General features: G+C 47.9%; 1 protein-coding gene across 1 annotated transcript in view; it reads right to left on the minus strand.

Moving 5' to 3' along the window:
* Positions 1–19,127, minus strand: part of COPA (coatomer protein complex subunit alpha) — a 51,656-nt gene that overhangs the window by 30,263 nt on the left and 2,266 nt on the right. The window contains 10 exon segments of the mRNA XM_015412124.1: positions 3,861–4,015; positions 5,784–5,934; positions 7,088–7,170; positions 7,439–7,574; positions 9,048–9,147; positions 10,178–10,287; positions 14,873–14,982; positions 17,230–17,306; positions 17,575–17,655; positions 18,406–18,479. Coding sequence (XP_015267610.1) covers positions 3,861–4,015; positions 5,784–5,934; positions 7,088–7,170; positions 7,439–7,574; positions 9,048–9,147; positions 10,178–10,287; positions 14,873–14,982; positions 17,230–17,306; positions 17,575–17,655; positions 18,406–18,479 — 1,077 coding nt within the window.

Consider the following 19,127-nt stretch of genomic DNA (forward strand, 5'->3'; position numbering starts at 1 on the left):
AGACATTAGACTGTGGCCACTAACGTGGGATAAATATGCAGCAAGAGGGCATCCCCAAATCCCAAAGCAGAGTAAACCTGTCTAGTATCACAGGCAGAATCTTTAAAGCTGTGCTGTGTTTTTGCGCCCTGCAACAGGAGAAGTGGACCACGCGAGGCTGCTACGATTGCACCATACTGTCTGCACGTCTCACTTGATTGCTGTCTTATTCCAATGGGTAGTGGCTCCCTAGCATCTCCAGCAGAGGGAGATGTCGCTCCTGCTCTCTGAGATCTTTTAAAGGGAGCTACTGGGGACTGCGGTGGCTCAAGTGGTTAAGACGCTGAACTGCAGGCTGTGGAAGGTCAGTAGTTCAGCAGTTTGAGACCCAGGGGTGCCGCATGACGGAGTGAGCTCCCGTCTCTAGTTCCAGCTCCTGCCAACCTAGCAGTTCGAAAGCAAGAAATTGCAAGTAGATAAATAGGTAACACTTCAGTGGGAAGGTAATAGCGTTCTGTGCGCCTTGGTGTTTAGTCATGCCAGCCACATGACCATGGAAACATCCTTGGACAGCGCTGGCTCTTCGGCTTTGAAACGGAGATGAGCACCGCAACCCTAGAGTCAGATTCGACTGGCTTTCGAGCAAGGGAATCTTTACCTTTTTTACTGCGGACTGACACTGGGCTATGGCACTTTCCCAAAAGTCACACATTAAGTTGCCTTCGATCAAGGGAAACTTTGTCCTTCCTGCCCAGAACGATCTACGGACCAGCTGAGAGACTGAGCAAATCCACATAGCCCTGGTTCAAGTGTCTGCCTCTGCCACTGATAGGCAAGACTGAAGCCATTTTTATATTGCTTTGTGCCGTTCAGGCCAGCTAAAATTCTTCGGCCAGCTAAAATGCAGTTAACAAGCAAAACAAGATGTTGTAAAGTGAGCAAGATGTTCCAGGACATAGCTTATTAAGCAAAGGGATGGTCTTTAGAAATAAAACAAGCTGTTTTGCAAAGCTCAGAAGATAGAGGCGCATTCCAAGAAGGGGCAAAAAGAAATGCATGCTTGGCAAATATATAGATATAGAGAAAATTTAAGTTTTGTAATCTATAAACATCTACGCATGTCAAAATGTTGTTTGTTACTCTGTATAAAAGGTTAAAGTGGATGCCTTATTAACAGATTCCTTGGGCTTTGCTGCCAAGGTCCCGTTTAGTGCCATAAAGTTTGTCTGCTCCTGGAATCTCACTGGCTGTGTACAGTATTGGGCGTTGGCACCCCAGGCAACAGCCTGTTTGGCGAACCCCATGAATCCACTGTTCTGCCCAGGGAAAGCCACTCTCTCAACCTCTCTGTCCAGAGTATGGGGATATAAGAAGCTACCATACAGGATTGTTGCAAAGATAATGACAAGACAATGTCCTGTAGCCTATAAATATGGAGTGGAAGTTGGATATTTCCTGCTGTATCCCCAAGAGCCCCTGAGACCCTTCAAAGAAGGATGCTGGGACCCCTGGAAGTCTTGTGGACAAAATGCCAAGAACAAAGGGAACTGGTTGCCCCTCCCCTCAGACGCTCCACCAGAGGAAGAGCAAGGAGGGGATGTGTTGCCCAGTTCCCCTCTCCTCACTGTGGCTGCCGCCCTGGGGCGTTCTAACAACGAGGATTCCATCATTCCCAGCACCAGCTTTTTCAGTGACCTCACTGAGTTGTACGAGAAGCAGGGAAGATGCAGCCCAAAGTACAAACTCAAAAGTCACATGATAGTGACTGTTCACTGTTCTGCCCAGTCCAATGCTGTCTATTCAGTCGGGGCTCTTATGGGTAAGCCAGAGGGCTTCCCAACCCTGCTTCTCTTGGAACAGGAGACATGCTGGGAATCAAACCTGGGAGACTGTGCATGCAAAACATGATGTTCCGCTGAAGTCTAAATGGTGCGACCTCATTTTGAAAACTGTGTGCAGTTCTGGTCACCACACCTTAAAAAGGATATTATAGCTTTGGAAAAAGTGCAGAAAAGGGCAACTCGAATGGTAAAAGGGTTGGAACACTTTCCCTATGAGGAAAGGTTAAAGTGCTTAGGGCTTTTTAGCTTGGAGAAACGATGACTGAGGGGTGACATGATCGAGGTTTATAAGATTATGCATGGGAAAGAGCAGGTAGAGAAAGAGGTACTTTTCTCCCTTTCTCACAATACAAGAACGCGTGGGCACTCCATGAAACTGCTGAGCGGTCGGGTTAGAAGTAGACTTTAAATGGCTAATATGGCTTTCCTGATTACAAACAGCTGCAACAGATGCCCTGGGCAACATTTACTACCTGAGAGGTGGCTTACGGCGTGGAAGAGTGACGGAGGCACCTGCATGCATGTAGACACTTTTAGAAACATTCCCCTGAACAGGGACGATGATCCCAGGGATAGGAACCAGAGAACAGGGCCTGTCCTCTCTTTAAAAATTTAAAGTAGAGATGTATGCACACTTGTCATGACTGTCATGGATAAGCCCATGACCCATTCACTGATTAGAAGTAGCCACATTGTGTACCGTTCGGCTCACCCCATCTCAAAAAGGGTATCAGAGTTAGGAAAGGTGCAAAAACGGGCAACCAAAATGACTGAATGGATCAAGCCCCTTTAGGCCTACGCATCTAGGGTGATTTAACTGTGCGTGTACACATGTGGGGAGGCAGCTAGACAGGTTTCTAAAGTAAGCACAAGTTCCTAAAAATAGGCATCACAGGGAGAAAGGGAATACAAGGACATTTTCCTACTACTAGAACTTAGGTTATCCAATAAAACAGACTGGCAGCAGGACTAGCTGGGATACAGCCCCAAAAGCCCAGCTTAGCTTGAGTTGATCAGAGCTTGGCAGCTAAATGGGGCTGGCCACAGTCAGTAGTCGGATGGGGGAGCACCATGGAAGACTGGGGTTGCTATGCAGAGGAATGCAATGGCAAACCGCCTCTTGCCTTGAACACCCCATAGATGGAATCCATCTATTGGTTGCAAGTCAACGGCAGATTATTCATTCAGAACCAGTACAGACAACAAGAAGTCCTTCTTCCCACAGAGGATAATTAATGTACTGAATTTGCTGCTAGTAGGCATGGTGGTGGCCACTGGTTTGAAAAGGGGACAAAGCTCTCCTCCTCCAAGAGTTTGTCCACCAAGAGCTGTTGAATACAGCATCCATATGGAACCTCGAGATTCGGACGGAGGGCTGTCGTCTTCGTGCCCTGCTTGTAGGCTTCTCAGAAACATGCTAAATGGCAACTTAAATACAATGGTGTCTCAGAAACATGGTAGAATGGAAAAATGAGGTACAGTCATCCCTGGGGATAAGCTCTACAGACAAGACATGGAGGCATTGCTCTGTATACTAAAGGGGGCACAGAATTAGAAAACGTTTGGGGAATAAATTCCCCAACAGAAGCAACATGGGTTGGCGATACTGGGCACTAAGGGTTACTTGAAAAGAGGGGGTGCTACTGCCCAACTGATCAAACCCTTGAGGCTGTTCTCAGGATGGAGAAGGATATAAAGGAGGGGACTAAAGCAGATAACGTTGTGATACTGGGTGACTTCAACTACTGCCAAACTAAGCCTGTGCTCAAGTCATGCTGTAGAAATGAGATTCCTGAGACACCATTAATGAATGTGCAATGAAACATCTGGTCATAGAGGCAGTCAGATGGGTAGTGGTCTTGGTTCTGAGCAGGGCTGAAGACCTGGGTGTGAGAGGTAAATGTTATTTTACCTCTGCCATTGAAGCTTCTGCTAGAGTACCTCTGTGCCGGGGAGGGCTCCTTTTATCACAGAAAGCACCACCACCAGTGAAATGGGTCCATGGGATTCAAACCATTGAGCACCACTGCCTGGCAGAACCAGAGGCATCACATGGAACTATAAATATCACTATTCACTACAAAGCCCCAGACTGAGGCTACACACCCCAGGAAAGATTTTGACTTACAGTGCAGAGGAGGACGGCATTCTCAGCCGGGTTGTACGACATGTTGAACACGGGGAACTTGGAGCCACTGAGAAGGAAAGAAAGCAGGGAGGAAAGTGAACTGGGACTGTCCGAGTCCCTTTATTGACGGCTGGCAGAGGGTGAGGTAGCAGGAGCCACAGACTGACTCCGAAACATGGGAATAAGGTCTACCAGGTATGGTTCTACCTTACCATAACACTTCACAGTTCATCGTATCTCTGAGCACTCAAGGCTCTTCACGTACATGATCTTAAAATCTTTAGAACTGTTTTTTAAGGAAGGCTGATACGGAAATGACTCTTGCGTTAAAAGCAAGTCTTAGCTCGCCACCTAGTGGTGCATAACTCTAAAAGAGCTAGAACTTCTAGCCGCCAGACAATCTTAGGATCTCCTGGACATACTGCACACATTGCCATAATCACCATATTGTAAATGGAGTGCTGAGAAAGGCAGCCACCTAGCAAGCTCAAGGCAAAGGCAAGATTCAAATAAGCAACTTCCTGATTCAGGGCTCAGTTTGTCAGTCATGACTGCTGCTCTCTCAAGGGCCACTGCGTCTATACCGGAAAGCAATGACCCAGGCCAGATTCTGACAATACAGGCATATCACTACAGAAGCCAGCGTGGTGGAGTGTTTGGAGAGTCAGACTAGCAGTGGATTTGGCTCCTCACTCTGCCCTGGAGCTCACTGGGTTACCACGGGCCAGTCACACCTTCTCAGCTTAGCCTACCTCACCGGGATTGCTGTTGTGAGGATAAAAAGCAGAAGGGGAGAATGATGTTGCAAGCCTCTTTGGGTCCCCATTGGGAAGAAAAGCGGAGTCTAAATATTTTTAAAATAAATTCATTTTCTCATGGCTCCATTTCTGGCTCCGGGAAAGATTAATGCAGAAACTATGTAGGAGAGGGCAAACGACTTGGTGATGGAAGGAAGGGGGGGAGGAGGAGAGGAGATTGGATTTTTACCCTGCCCTTCCTTACCTGAAGGAGTCTCAGAGTAGCTAACAATCTCCTTACCTTCCTCTCCCCACAACAGACACCCTGTGAGGTAGGTGGGGCTGAGAGAGCTCTGAGAGAACTGTAATTGACCTAAGGTGACCCAGCTGGCTTCAAGTGGGAGAGGAGTGGGGGAGTCAAACCTGGTCCTCCAGATTACAGTCCACCGCTCTTAACCACTACACTGAACTGGCTCATAGTACAGGATTAGCTGAGGGGCCTTAGCTCAGCGGCAGAGCTTCTGCTTTGCATGCAGAAGGTCCCAGGCTCAATCCCTGGCAGCTCCAGTTGAAAGAATCAGGTGGAGGGGATGTGAAAGACCTCAGCTTGAGACCCTGGAGAGCTGCTACCAGTGTGAGCAGACTTTGATAGACCAAGGGCATGAGTCTGCATCAGGCAGCTTTGTGTGATCATGTGTGAATGCGCAAGCTTTTGAAACTGGTATTTCTCCATGCCCAAACCCAACACTTTTAAACGTGATGCAGTGTTGGCTCACTGGTATCACCCAAACTTGTACGAAAGAAAAGAATCCACATTCAGGTCTTAAAGAGTTGGGACATGATGCTAACAGTTCACTATGCCAAGAAAAGCTGGCTCTTTCCACACACCCTTGTGTAGCTCACAGCAATGCCAGAGAGTACATGTGCACGCATGAGGGCACATGTGCTTTGTGCAAGACAGCAACCTCCCTTCCAACTCCTGTGGTTCCTCTGTAGGCGGCAATCCTGCGGGAACCAAGAGCAGCAGGAGCAAGATGAGAAACCTGCGCAGAACAGGGAGCCGAAAACCCAAAGGTGAAGAGAGCGCCCCCGCCCCACCTCCTCAGCTGCATCACGGCCACATCTTTGGAGCTGTTGAAGTCCAGCTGGCGGAGGAAGCGGTCCTTCACGTAGTAGAGCATGTTGCCATGCACAGCGTAGGCAGGCCGCTCACGTTCCAGCTTGAACACAATCATACCACCATCATGTCCTGGAAGCAGAAAAGGAGAGACATTTCAGAGGGCTGGTGGCCGTGCTGGTCTGACGGGGCAAGGATCAACCACCTCGTGGCACTTGAAAGACCAACAGATTTGTTGTGGCATCAGGTTTCGTGGGCCACAGCCCCACTGGAAGGAGACTGGAAGTGCTCAGAAAGTATCTGGGGCTGTGGCAGAGACTTGCAACGAACTTAGAGATGTCAGTGAATTCAAACCTGGAATTTGCCCCTACTGCTATTATTTTTAAAAAGCCCTGAATTGGATGGCCCAGACTTACTGAATCTCGGCAGCTAAGCACGGTCGCTGTCCTTGATTAGTACTTGAACGGGAGATCACCAAGGAATACTAGGGTTGCAACACGGAGGCAAGCGATGGTAAACCACCTCAGTTTGTCTCTTGGCTTGAAAGTCCCATAGAAACAGTAGCGTCCACCACAATGTTATTCATGAGGGTCTAATTTTTACACATAGAGAGCTTTGCAGGTGGAGGACACTAAGCCCTCCCTTGGCTTACCTCGCAGGGGACCGTAACCTGAGCACTTCCCCTCCCGCCTGGCTGATACCAGAAGCAAGCTAGGCTGGGAGAAGGATGCTCGGAGAGAAGGGCTGCAGAGAGGTAAGGCAGGAGAGAACAATTCGGCCCTCTCTACAAATAAAGATGACACAGGAGCAAAAAACGTTCCTGCCACCATCACGTCCACTTTCACCTTAAGAGGACAAATGTAAACTCCATATTCAGAGTCTTATTTTACTGCGACTTTAATCATGGTTGTTTTAATCTCTTCTGTCTGGGTGGTGGTTGCTTGGCTCTGAGAGGTCAGAATTGTTCCTGGAAGGAAAAATGGGGGGGGGGGACCTAGAAATTAAATGGCGAGCAAGCCAGTTTACATCTCTGCACTGGATGGTTTTTGGACAGCCTCAAACACCACGGCAAGCTGAAAAAGTGGGGGAAATCAAACCTACTGGGAACCTAATAGCGCAATCCTACACAAAGTTACTCCACTGCAATCGACAGCACAAAGCTGCCTAGGATCACACTGTAAAATGATGTGCTGTGAGCTTCTTGGAAGATGGGAAGGGAAATTATTAACAGGTAAGAGAAATGCAGTGAACTGAACAGAGCTTGGATATCCAAAGAGATCTTTACCTGCAGCAAAGAGGTTGAGGTTGGGGTGAGCTGCCAACACCCAAAAGCGATCGTGGTCCCTGCGGAAAGTCTGGACGCCCGTGCTAAGGTGGGAAGTGAGAAACAGATGCCTTAACACGCAAACAGCAGAACCTTTTTGCTAAAAACCCATTTAGAAAATACATAATTAGCCCTTTTCCTATCCAACCAGTTTTGCACAACAATCCTTCTCCCCATCAAAAGAACGTATTTTGCCGCACAGTCCTAAAACATTTGGCTCCTCCACCCTTGGGGCCACGCAGGCCAGGATACCTCAGCATTCTTGAAGAACCAAACACGCAGGCAGCAGGAACGCCAGCCCGCCACATTTACCGTTTGGACATATCCCAGACACGGATGCTCTTGTCCTCGGAATTACTGAGGATCAGCTCCTGACGGGGATGGAACACGGCGCAGGAGACGTTGTTGTAGTGCCCACGGCAAGTGTCCACTTCCCAAGCTTTCGATTCTGGGGGTGGGTGGGGAGAAACACACAGGGAGGAAGAGATGAGCGATCACGAACTGCTCTCTTGCGTGAGACTTTTGTGACTGCAATGCCAAGGTAAGTGGCCCATCCATGCCAGGGAGCTTGGGATGCAGTGCTCAAGAGGTCCTTACTGGTTGGGCAAGCAGGAAAAAAAAAAGAGGTCCTTACTGGGAATGGGTCACCAGGCCTGCCCTGCGGCTGTCAGTAATGGAGGAACGCTACAGCTGTTCGGAGCTCAGGTCCACTGATGTATTTACAAGAGACAACGAGACAATTTTTACGGCCTCAGCCTTCTCCAGGCTAGCCAGAGAGTCAGGGTCACCTAAGGGGACAGGGTTCCTCTACCCAATATCCTGGCGGCATTTCCAACCCCTTGTACTGCAGCAACCGGGTGCTTTGCACAAACAGGGAAAGGTCATTGCCTTCACATCTGGCTTGGTCTGACGCATCAAGGCGATGCCTATGTTTTCATGGCCACCTGACAAGACACTCATGCAGTTTCTTCTCATAAGCCTCCCAAGAGGACAGCACAACCTTTGGCAATTTGTTCTACAGCCTAACTCACAGCTCAAAGAGTTAACTGGACCAGAATTGTGTTGACTGGAACTAAGTGGGCCAACTTGTGAAAGTATGTAACATCATCAGTCTCTGCCCCATGAGTACCGGTGTTTAAGATGCGGGGGACTTGGCAACATTTATGGTTCACGCTGGTTCCATCCATAAAATGCAAACTGCAGGGCTGGTGCAGCCTCAATTTGCCTTGGGGCCAAGCAGAGGACGAACAGTCAAGTGCCATGATCTTGCTATCACAAATTGGGACGCCTTGCTTTGTTACTGGCATTTTAAAGGCGGGTGTGTGTGTTTTTAAAGAACATGTTCTTGCCATAGCAGTGCAAGAAAGTAATTAAGTTGTGCACCTCATAGGTGGAAGCACGGTCAGAGAAGAAGGAGGAGAAACCAAACACTCCCTAAGCTTTATACAAGGAGAGAGCAACTGTACCCATCAGCCGGAGAATTGGGCTGTCCACACAAATGAAACTGGAGCTCCTGGGCTCTCAGGTAAACTGGAGCGCTTGTGAGTGCCTGGGAACCAGAGACACCACCTTTGCAACCACCACAAGAGTCTGTACCTCTTAGCAGCTTGCCTAATTGTTGACAACCACCTCTTTTGGCTTTGCTTCACTGGCACCCAACACTGGGGAGCTGGCCCCTGCTCAGAGCTGCAACCAGTCTGGAGCAAAGAGTTCAGCAACATCTGCTGGGTCCCCAAACCGATGGCAGCGGTTGGCCACATCACATATCCTTGTATACCATGTGCCCAACCACAACCAATCTGCATGCTTTTAAGGACTGTCTCGCTCTAACCAAAACAGGTTATCAAGTTGAGCATTCCTACTGAGGTCAAAAAGCAAACACTTAATTGGCATGTGGATGAGCCATAGTCTGTAAACTTGCCATTCATCCTCCAGATCTTGACCTGCCGATCGTCAGCTCCCGACACTATGAGAGGCATGGTGGGATGGAAAGCAGCCCAGTTGACTCCACGATCGTGTCCCTGGAGGAAAGGGATATTCTCAGACCATGGCTACCGCTCGGAAGCAATCAATGTAAGGAAGACTGTGGATTCTGGCAAATTCTGCTGTGCATGCAGAAGCCACAGTTTTGAGCTCTGGCATCTCTAGTTAAAGGGTATCAGGTAGGAGGTATTGACTGGCAAAGGTTCTTCTGGATCCAAGACTCTGGAGAGCTGCTGCCAATCTGACTAGCAAACACTGACCTACCGGATTGTGAATCTAACACAATGCAAGGCCGTTTCATATGTTAACTTGTCGAATGGCCTGCCCAAGTAAGTCATGGGGGCTCCTATCATTTCATGAAATGTGCAAAACAGAAATGTTCAGGAGGGCGTTTTTATACAAAGATTAGAACTGTAGTATAAAGGTTGCCTTTTGAAGGGCATAGGGCTATAGTCTACTGCAATGATTATCGTATACATCGTCTTCATGTAGCTGTATTGCCTTGTACTTTTGTAATTCACTTTCTACATTGGTACATCAAGTCTTAGATAGGTCTTTAAAAAAAACTGTCTTCCAATTCTGTAATCTTACCGCATTTTGCTAGTGGATGTCTTTTGCTATCTGAGTTGTTATTTTTATATTTTGTGATCTGTCTTGTGTCTCAGCAAAAACAGTGGGCTATAAATGAATTAATTTAGGGAACAGGGGCATGGCTTTGGGCCATGGGGCATGCAGAAGGACCCCTGAGGTTCAATCCCTCCAGGTAGTAGTGACTGGAAAGACCTCTCTCGCTTCCAGTCAGACCAGGCAGTTGTCTGAGATGGCATAAAGAAGCTTCATACGTTCAGGCAAGGATTCACCGATCCACAGTCGCTTGAGTCCCAAACTGAAAGCAATCTCTGATAAAGAAACTCTGACAGTATCTACTGGGTGTACATATTGGGGCTCCTTACTGGGTTATGGAATGGATGGCAATGGCCCTCCCCCAATGGCTGTTGAGATGAGACAACTCAACACGATGGTTTCAACAGCAGGTATGCATGGAGCCGTACACAAACCCAACGGTACCTCCAGGACATGCTTCACTACTGCATCGGTTGTGCCAAAAAGGTCTACACCCGTGATCCCCCGGACATCTGACTCCACAGCTCCAGGAGAGAGGTTCTTCTTTCTCAGGCCTTCCAGGTGAGAATAAGAGAACAGTACAGAGGGAGCAAACACAAGGTTATCAGGAAGCCCTGCAACTTTCAGGAATGCTGCTTGTATAAATGTAGAGTATACTCATGAACAAGAGCAAACAGGTAAAGGAGGAACAGAATGGAAGGCAGATTTTCCCACAAACCTCTGCTAAAATCAAAGGGTTATTTCTAGAATTACCAGCATTCTCTAGGACAATCAAGTCTTTTGCAACCAGGTGGACAACAGTGACATAAACCCCAATGCAGAAGGTCTTTGATTGTGTATTACACCATCGTGTATTATGCTGCATTTTAAACCACTGTCCAACTGATCAAACCATTCTGCCTGAGGGTCTGTGCCTGTGTTAAGATTTTAAATATGGATTTGGCCATTAACAGGAGTTCTCAAGTTAAGGTAAGTAGACAGGGCCCAGGGCAGCAGAAGGCTCACACTCTCCTGTCTGTGTCCAAACACACCTGCTCATCAAGATCATCTTTGGAGACCGTCTTTTGGGTATCTGCCTTAGGCAGTGGCAACTGGTAGCACAGCCTTCTTGGATGCAGAAACTCAACTTTGGCTCCCCTCCCCCCCAAGGAGGCGCACTCCCCCTTTTTCTTTTCAGGACATCCGACCAAAACTAGACATCATCGGATCCTTCAGTCTCTTATATCAGGGGATGGCTCTTCGCACCAGGGAAAGCACCGTTAGTGTAATGGACCCACAGGAACTGACCCTTTATTCTGTTGCAAATTTCCTGGCTGATCTTTCTACTGCTGTTTTTCCTTGCCAATCTCATTTTTACGGTTAAATCGCTACACTTGATTTCACAACCTTTTAATGTTTTAAACAATTAAGTCTTGTTAGATCTAACTGTCAGCCAACCTGGGTAATAAAGTGATGGGCAGCGTGGCCTAGGGGTGAGGGTGCCAGGAAAAGGATCTGGGAAACCCAGGTTCGAACCCCCACTCTGCCAAGGAAGGCTGCTGGGTGACCTCGGGCCAGTCACACACACTCAGCCTACCCCAGGGTCCCCAACCCTCCTGAGCCTGCGGGCACCGTTGAAATCCTAGCACTGGCTGTCATTAGAGGCAGGGCCAACCACAAAATGGTCCCCACGAAAGCCGGTGCTAACCACAAAAACCATGCAGAGCGAGAGCATACATAACTCTAGCCATAACTCAACATTTCAGGCAGAAGCTCAGCTTGACAGGATGTCTTTTAAAATGAACAAACAGTTTAAAAATATTTTCTTGCATACACACGGCTCATTTTCAGTCATACAGGGAAGATTCTTGGGCTGTGGCGGCAGCTGCTGCTGAAGCAACTTCTTAGAATCTGCACAGCCAATCAGAATGCCCTGCTGGGCAAAAGCCCCACCTGGCCCTACCCACTTTTTAAACAAAAACACCTGGTGAGCGCCATGGCACCCCTGGGCACCATCTTGGGGAGTCCTGGCCTAATCAACCTCTCAGGGTCGTTGTAGGATAAAATGGAGGAAAGAATGAAGGTCTCCATCGGGTCAAGAGGTGGTGTACAAACGAAATATATACATATTTAGAAATGGGAACGTCAGCATATTCAACCGCCAGCTAAGAATGGGCTGAGACTTGGGAGAATGAAAAACAGAAACCTCATCCTGATGGCAGAAGGAGCAATACTTTGTCATGGCCAGTCCAAGTAGGAAAAAAACGAGTGGGACGGGCCAACATCTGTATAAAGCAGCAGCTTTGTGTGTTCAAGACGCACGTCTGGTTCATGGCAAACCGAAACATCTCGGGGCTTTAAGGAGCCAGCGAGGGGGACTGAACGACAGATGGGAAATTTCTGGAGCAGCTACACAGATCAAGAGAGGAGGGGAGGAGGACACTCACAGAATGAGCCAGCTTTGGTGGGAGTGAGTGGGGACGAGGGGAGCGAGAGGGTGAGAGGGGAACAATTAAGGTGCCGACCAGAACCGAAGGCAGAGGCCAGACTCATCATGCACAAGCACTGCCCGACTAAATGGCATGGAGGGTGGGTTAAAAAGGACCCCGCGAAGCTCAGGCAAGAACGAACGAGACGAGTGCCGCGTCTGGAAGGCAGGCACAGCACCCTGCCCTGCTGGAGTTGCTGTGTGACATGCCCCATTGATTAGAGTGCATCTCGAGTGCCCGCTCTCTCCCTGTGTTTCCAGTGGCAGGCTGTTTCTGGAATACCTCCAAGTGCTTTTGCGACCACCACCACCCCGCCCCAGCGCCCATCGTTCCCAGCCTGTTATCACCTGGAACCCTCAGCAGCCCTCAGACCTCAAAACACGGATAATGCCTTGCTAAGAAATCAGCTAGCTGTTTAAAAGGAAGCTGATCCATTTCCCAGTAGAATTAACTCCTCCCGCTCACCTTCTGTACTGTGAACAGCTACACTTTCCCACCTGGATTAAACAGTGCATTAGGAGATTGGGGGGGGGGGGAGAGAAGGGAGTTATTTTGCAAACCGTCAGAGACATCACCGTTAGTACCACGAGCAAAGAAAAAGTCACTCAGTTACGACGCAGCTTTCCATGCGTTTTAATCCAGCAACCAGACCCAAACTGGCTCCATTCGCTCTCTGGCATGGCAGAAACAAGGCGGGACATTGTAGCCCGGGGCCCTCGAAATGGCCAGCTGGGCAGCGACAGGATAGGGTCGACTCTGCGTGGTTGACTGTTCCGGTGGGTCATTGGGTCATTATGGGGATCCCATAATACTAGTGCTGGGGAGCTCAGGATGAGGCAGAAAGCCACTATGAACCCAAGATGACCCCGTTGTTTTAGGAATTAAGTGGCCAAAGGAACGACTGAGGGCTGGCTGGTGCCGTGTAGCCAACCACTATCAACCTATCTCCCTTATGGGACCAATCCCAACTGAGCTTACAGGGCCGTTGTAAGGAAAACCTGGAGTTTGGTCCCCAACTAAAACATGGGGTGGGCAGGGCTGTGACACCAGTGGCAAACAGCTCAGCCTCTCCAGCCAAGACAAACTTGAGTGCTGGGATTCTGCCAAGAGAGAGAGCGTGTGTAAATGGAGCAGCAAGGATGCTAGTAGAAGAGATGACAAAGCTCCCCCATTAGTTGCCAAGGAGCAGAAGTCTCCCTCCCGTCCCCTCCCCACGGATACAGCTGGTCATATCTGAATGCGTGCCGTGAAATTCCAACAGCCCCACCCGGCTGAAAACTGCAATGGAGAAAGCAACAACGTACAACTGGCTGAAGTCATTAAAAGACAAGCCACACCACCACCACCACCCCAGCTCCTGCTTCCTTCCTTTCCTCTCTCACAACCAGAGCCTCTCCTATTAGCCCTAGCCCAGAGGATTCTGCCTCATTTTACAATTTTGCTTCCACTGTGAATCTGTGCCCACCACCAAGGGATGACTCTTGCAAAAGGAGAGGGCATCCTTTGAGGCCACGCTTCAGAGCTGGCACCTTAGCTGGAACACGCTCCCTTCTCCGAGGAAACCTGGGAGTTCTGGCTCCTCTCCTCTGCATCCAGCGAATTCCCTTCTCTAACCAAGAACCAAACCATCACCACCCTCATCACAAACCCAGTCTTAAGGGTCTTGGATGTGAGCGGTGATCAAAAAAAGATTCTCTGAACATGGGACAAAAGGAGACAACACCCTCCCAAGCTCTAGATACATTACAGGCTTCAAAGGCTTCCTTCCTTGTGGGTCTCTCTGTTGCTGCACTTCCTTTCATATTATAGTCTTTTTCTGGCAGCACATTTACATCAACCGGCACAACACAGCAAGTGAGAATATTAGCTGTGATTCAGAATGCCCCAGTTCAAATCTCTTATTTTCTTCCAACTTGCTAGGTCACCTGAGGCAACTCACTCTCACGTTTTTATCTTTCATACGGAGACAATAACTGATAATGACTTGTGAATTTCCTGCACTGTGCAAGGGGTTTGACCAGATGGACATGGAGATCCCTTCCAACTCTATCATTCTATGACCAACCTCTCAAGGCTGTTGGAAGTAAAGCATCTGCAGCGCTTCTCAACACTGAAAGCGATATGAGAATGCAGAGTGCTACTACGTTTGCACTGGGGGTTCTCCAATAACCCATCAGAAATCAGCTGGCAGGTGGAAACCCACCAGTTGCCAGCCTCCAGGTGAGGCCTGGAGACCTCCTGGAATCACAGCTGATCTCCAGACTACAGAGATCGGTTCACAGAAAATGGCTGCTTTGGAGGGTGGACTATGGCCTTATACCATGATGAGCTGCCTACCCAGGTTTGACTCCCAAATCTCCAGGGATTTCCCGATTCAGAGTTCACAGCCCTATCCACCCTCAAGCACAAAGAGGCCACAGTGGTAAAACCCCCTACATCTTTCCCCCCATCTAGCACAACTACGTCTTCTTTTCTGATGTCCTCGAGCATCACCCATTAAACAAGCCTTTTGGCTCTTCCCCTCCTATTATTCTGCCTTGTCCAGCAAACACAGCCAACAGCAGTTCTCCAGCCTCCTTAACTCCCTGTTCTGCTTTCAACGATTGCAGTTTCCAGCTGGGCATCTCTGCTGGACACCCCCCCACACACACCCTTGACCTGGGCAGCTCACCAGAAATATCCCAAACGCGCACTGTCTGATCCAAGCTGGCTGATACCACCAGGTCTTCGGAAGGATGGAACTGGGCGCACATGACGTAATGGTTGTGTCCCGTCAGCACGCTAGAAGGAAAGAAGAAAGCATCGCTGAGTTCTCTCTCAGGTATTCGCAGACAAACAGTTATCTTTTGGGACAGCAATGGAGAATCTGGCAAGACGTTAAACATCTGCAGAGGGGTCGAGAGCAGATGGCCGAGAAAGGTTACCTCCAAGCTGCTGTCCAGCGAAGAGGACACCCAACATGTTTAAGATGCAACCTGAAGACTGAACACTAAATACAAGAGAGGACTAATCTAATAACATGAATTAAGTCTAATTCTTTCACTCTTACAGCTATATATAAGAATGACACACACATACCAAAACAGGAGAAGATTAAAATCAGTGAGCGGGTAGCCTACCACTCCTCTGTGGAATGCACATGGAGATTTTCCACATTCCTCTCCTTTCCTGCAGCTCTTTCTGATCCCTGGAACAATCATTCCTGGACTTGAGGGACCCATGCAGAGAAAAAGCTGTGTGGGTCGGTGGGCTGGAGCGAGGAAGGATTAAGGGGAAGAAATCCATCCCTTTCCTTAGCATAGCTGGGCTTGTGGAAGAGGAAGGAGCAATGATTTCATGTCCTCCTCACACCCGCCCTACCAACCTGCATGGCTTTCTCCCCAAATGGCCCAGTGGCCCTCGGAATCATCTTTCCAAGGAATGGAAGGGGCTGTGACATGTGAAAACAAGGTGTTCCGACCGAACGGTGGTAGGGTAGTGCACAGTTTATAAAATAGTTTTTAAAAGATAGGTTTTGCCCTGACCTGGATAGCCCAGGCAAGCCCGATCTCGTCAGATCTCAGAAGCTAAGCAGGGCCGACCCTGGCAAGTACTTGGAAGGGGGAGCTCCAGGGAATACCAGGGCCGGGATGCAGAGGCAGGCAACAGGAAGCCACCCCTCTGAAATGTCCTAGTCAATGTTCCCTCTAAGCTGTGGAATCTTGTGAGCAGAAATTCTACTTTGTGAGCAACTGGAATTAAAGCTGTGAGCGAGCGATTGGCCTCCTGCATAAATTAGCCTACTCTGGAGCCATCCCTTCCTGAGCTAAGACAAAAAACTGTGAGCTGGAGGCTAAAAAACTGTGAGCTGGCTCACACTAACTCAGCTTAGAGGGAACACTGGTCCTAGCCCCACTAGGGGTCACCAGAAGTCACCATGACTTCCAGGCATACGCACATACACACACAAAAGAGACAGGTTTTGAGACTGTTCTGATTTGTTTCATCTTCTCTACTCTATTGAGATTGTATCCAAACAACTCCCAGTCGACACACACACACACACACACATTCTCCCCATGGTTTCTTTATTACTTACACATCAGCATTCTTCACACACTGAACCTGTTGTGATTTCAGAGGTCCTCTTTTCCCAGTTGTCCCTCTTGACCCCCCCCCCCCATGATGGGGCTAGAGCCTCTCAAATTTTTAAAAGCTCAGCATGATCTAATGGGAATTCCAAATGCACTCCTCAACCAAAGGAGTGATTTTTCACAATTTCTGAAGTGCATCTTCCTGGATAGTCTCTATTAGCTTTTTAAGAAAGTACTCCCCCTCCCATACATGTACACTCTTGCCATGCTATTCTGAGAGGTGTTTATTTTTCTTCTTAGTATGTTTACATACGAATGCTGTATTCAAGTACTCAAAAGTATTAAAGGGCTTTAAACAGCCTGTGTGATCAAGGTACCTCCTGCACCCCACTGGATAAGCAGGGCCATGGTGTCTGCTGGGGGGTGTCCTTCTACGAGAACAAAATTTAGCCTGGATCCAACCCAATGTTCATAACAATTATAATGAACATCTGAAGTATTTATCAAGAATGTGACATTACAGAAACTGTAACCAGACCTAGTTATTATCAAAAGAACAGACTGCAATATTAGGCCACGTATATGTCTTTTACAATTGAATTACATGCCTTGACTTTGCTTAGTTGACCTGTTTTCATATACCAGTAGATAGCCACTCTCTTCATAAAACATGTAGCTATGTACCACTGTAATCCAGAAAAGAGTAAGAGTACAGTAGCACCTTAATGCAGAATAACTCCAGCCTACACTCCAACTATTCAACTTTAAAAGACTGCTGCATTTTTGAGATATTTATCTGAAGCAATCCAGACCCATAAAAACCATGCTATTATTACAAGTGGCTTGACTTTACCTACAGACAAACAGAGCCTTGGGGGGGCTGTTTAAGGAACAACATTTGGGAATCGCAAAAGAAAACAAAGCTGAAGATCCAAGAGAGGAAATTTTGTGTTACCAAACACAAGTTCTCGACTGCCAGTTCCAAACCCGAATGGTCTGATCATCAGATGCACTCAAGATCCAAGGATATTCCTACCAACAAAAAACAGAACAAACATATATTCTTTTTTGCGCATTTTCCCCCACATAATACATTCTACGGCTACATGTGGTTTTGGTATAACCAGAGAGCAGAAATACTTTGCAGAGCAGCTTTTGAAGCCCTTCCTTATGCTTTCTGATGCTCAGGTCAAACTGACTCCACAGCTACAAAAGCTAAGTCTGAAACACAATCCACCCTGAAACCCCTTTCAACCAAAACAGGAACAAATAATCCATCCCAAAGTTCTGCAGGACTCACGTGGTGGAAGAAGGTGGTGCGGATGTAATCCAGGTGCCCCAACAGAGTGAAGAGACAACGACGCAGCTTGTAATTCCAGACCTGAAGAAGGGCAAAACAGATGCCATGGGGGCAAGCTGCTCTCATCCCATTCAGGATGACCATTTGAAGCTACCTGCATTCTGCAGTTGTACACTGACTTAGAATAGCCCTTCTTCTACCCATCAGACTCCAGCAACATGCCTGTCCTCCCCATCCCCCAAGTGGGTGCTGAATTCTTTGCATAAAGGAATATAAGATCCACCCTACTAGACAAGGACAAGCAACCATTTAGCCTAGTACCCTGTTCCCCACAGTAAATCAGCCAGATGTTTCTCAAAGCTCAGAAACAGGGCACTGATTAGTCACCAGCTCTCCCCAGCTGTTTGCTTCCAAGCAACTGGTATTGACAGGTAACACAGCCTCTAAACATGGAGACTCCACTTAGTGACCACAATGAACAGCCGTTCATAGAGCTAAATCTCATTTAAACCTGTCTAAACCAGTAGTAGTCTTTTAATCTGTTAATCCCATCTCAATAAGAATTACATAGAGAGCCAGGAGTGTAGTGGTTAAGAGCAATGGACTTTAATCTGGAGAACCAGCTTTGATTACCCCACTCCTCCACATGAAGATAGCTGGGTGGCCTTGGGTCAGTCACAGTTCTCTCAGACTCCTTCTGGTAGTGAACAGTGGGGCATAAAAACCAACTCTTCTTCTTTTCCCACCCCCCTCTCAGACATCTACTTCCATTCCCCTTCATTCTGCCACAAATACGCCGCTGCTTCAGAGGTGAGGATACCCCCTCATTACCTTAATTTTGTAGTCATCTCCTCCAGACACAAAGAGTGGCTGCTGCTTGTGAAAATCAATACCTCTAACAGGGCCTGAAAAGTCATGAGAGATCCTGATTAGTCGTGGGGACACTCTATTGCCTTTTGAAACCAATCCAGTGACCCAGGCACAATTTAGGTATCATCTAAATGGGCCGCTAATAGCATCCTCCTGAAGTGGAGACGGTAAGACAGCAAATTCTCCATCAGGTGTGCTGCCTTGTGAAAGGAGAGCCACTGGAGAAGGCAACAAGCAGCTTTCGAAATAGAGAGAACTAGGTGTACGGTTGATGGCACTTAACACACAAGTACTAGTAAGAAAAGGAGAACTGAGAAAACTCCATTCTCACCTGAACGATCACCTAGTTTACACACAAAGAAATGCTGATTCCATGAGATTTATATGAACACTAGAAATTTGCTATGGGCAAATGAAAGTCTTTATTTCTTCTTTTGTAGTTGGAGATGTTGTTCTGGTGTTCAAAATATTTACAAGCAGTGTTTCCTCTAAGCTGAGTTAGCGTCAGTTAGCTCACAGTTTTTTTGCCTCTGGCTCACAGATTTTTGTCTCAGCTCAGGGAGGATGGCTCCAGAGCAAACTGATTTATGCAGTAGCCAAATCGCTTGCTCACAACTTTTATGCCAGTAGCTCACAAAGCAGAATTTTTGCTCACAAGAGGGAACATTGTTTACAAGTAATTA

The sequence above is a fragment of the Gekko japonicus genome, unplaced genomic scaffold, assembly GCF_001447785.1.
Source record: "Gekko japonicus isolate JY-2015 unplaced genomic scaffold, Gekko_japonicus_V1.1 scaffold1903, whole genome shotgun sequence".
Lineage (NCBI taxonomy): Eukaryota > Metazoa > Chordata > Lepidosauria > Squamata > Gekkonidae > Gekko > Gekko japonicus.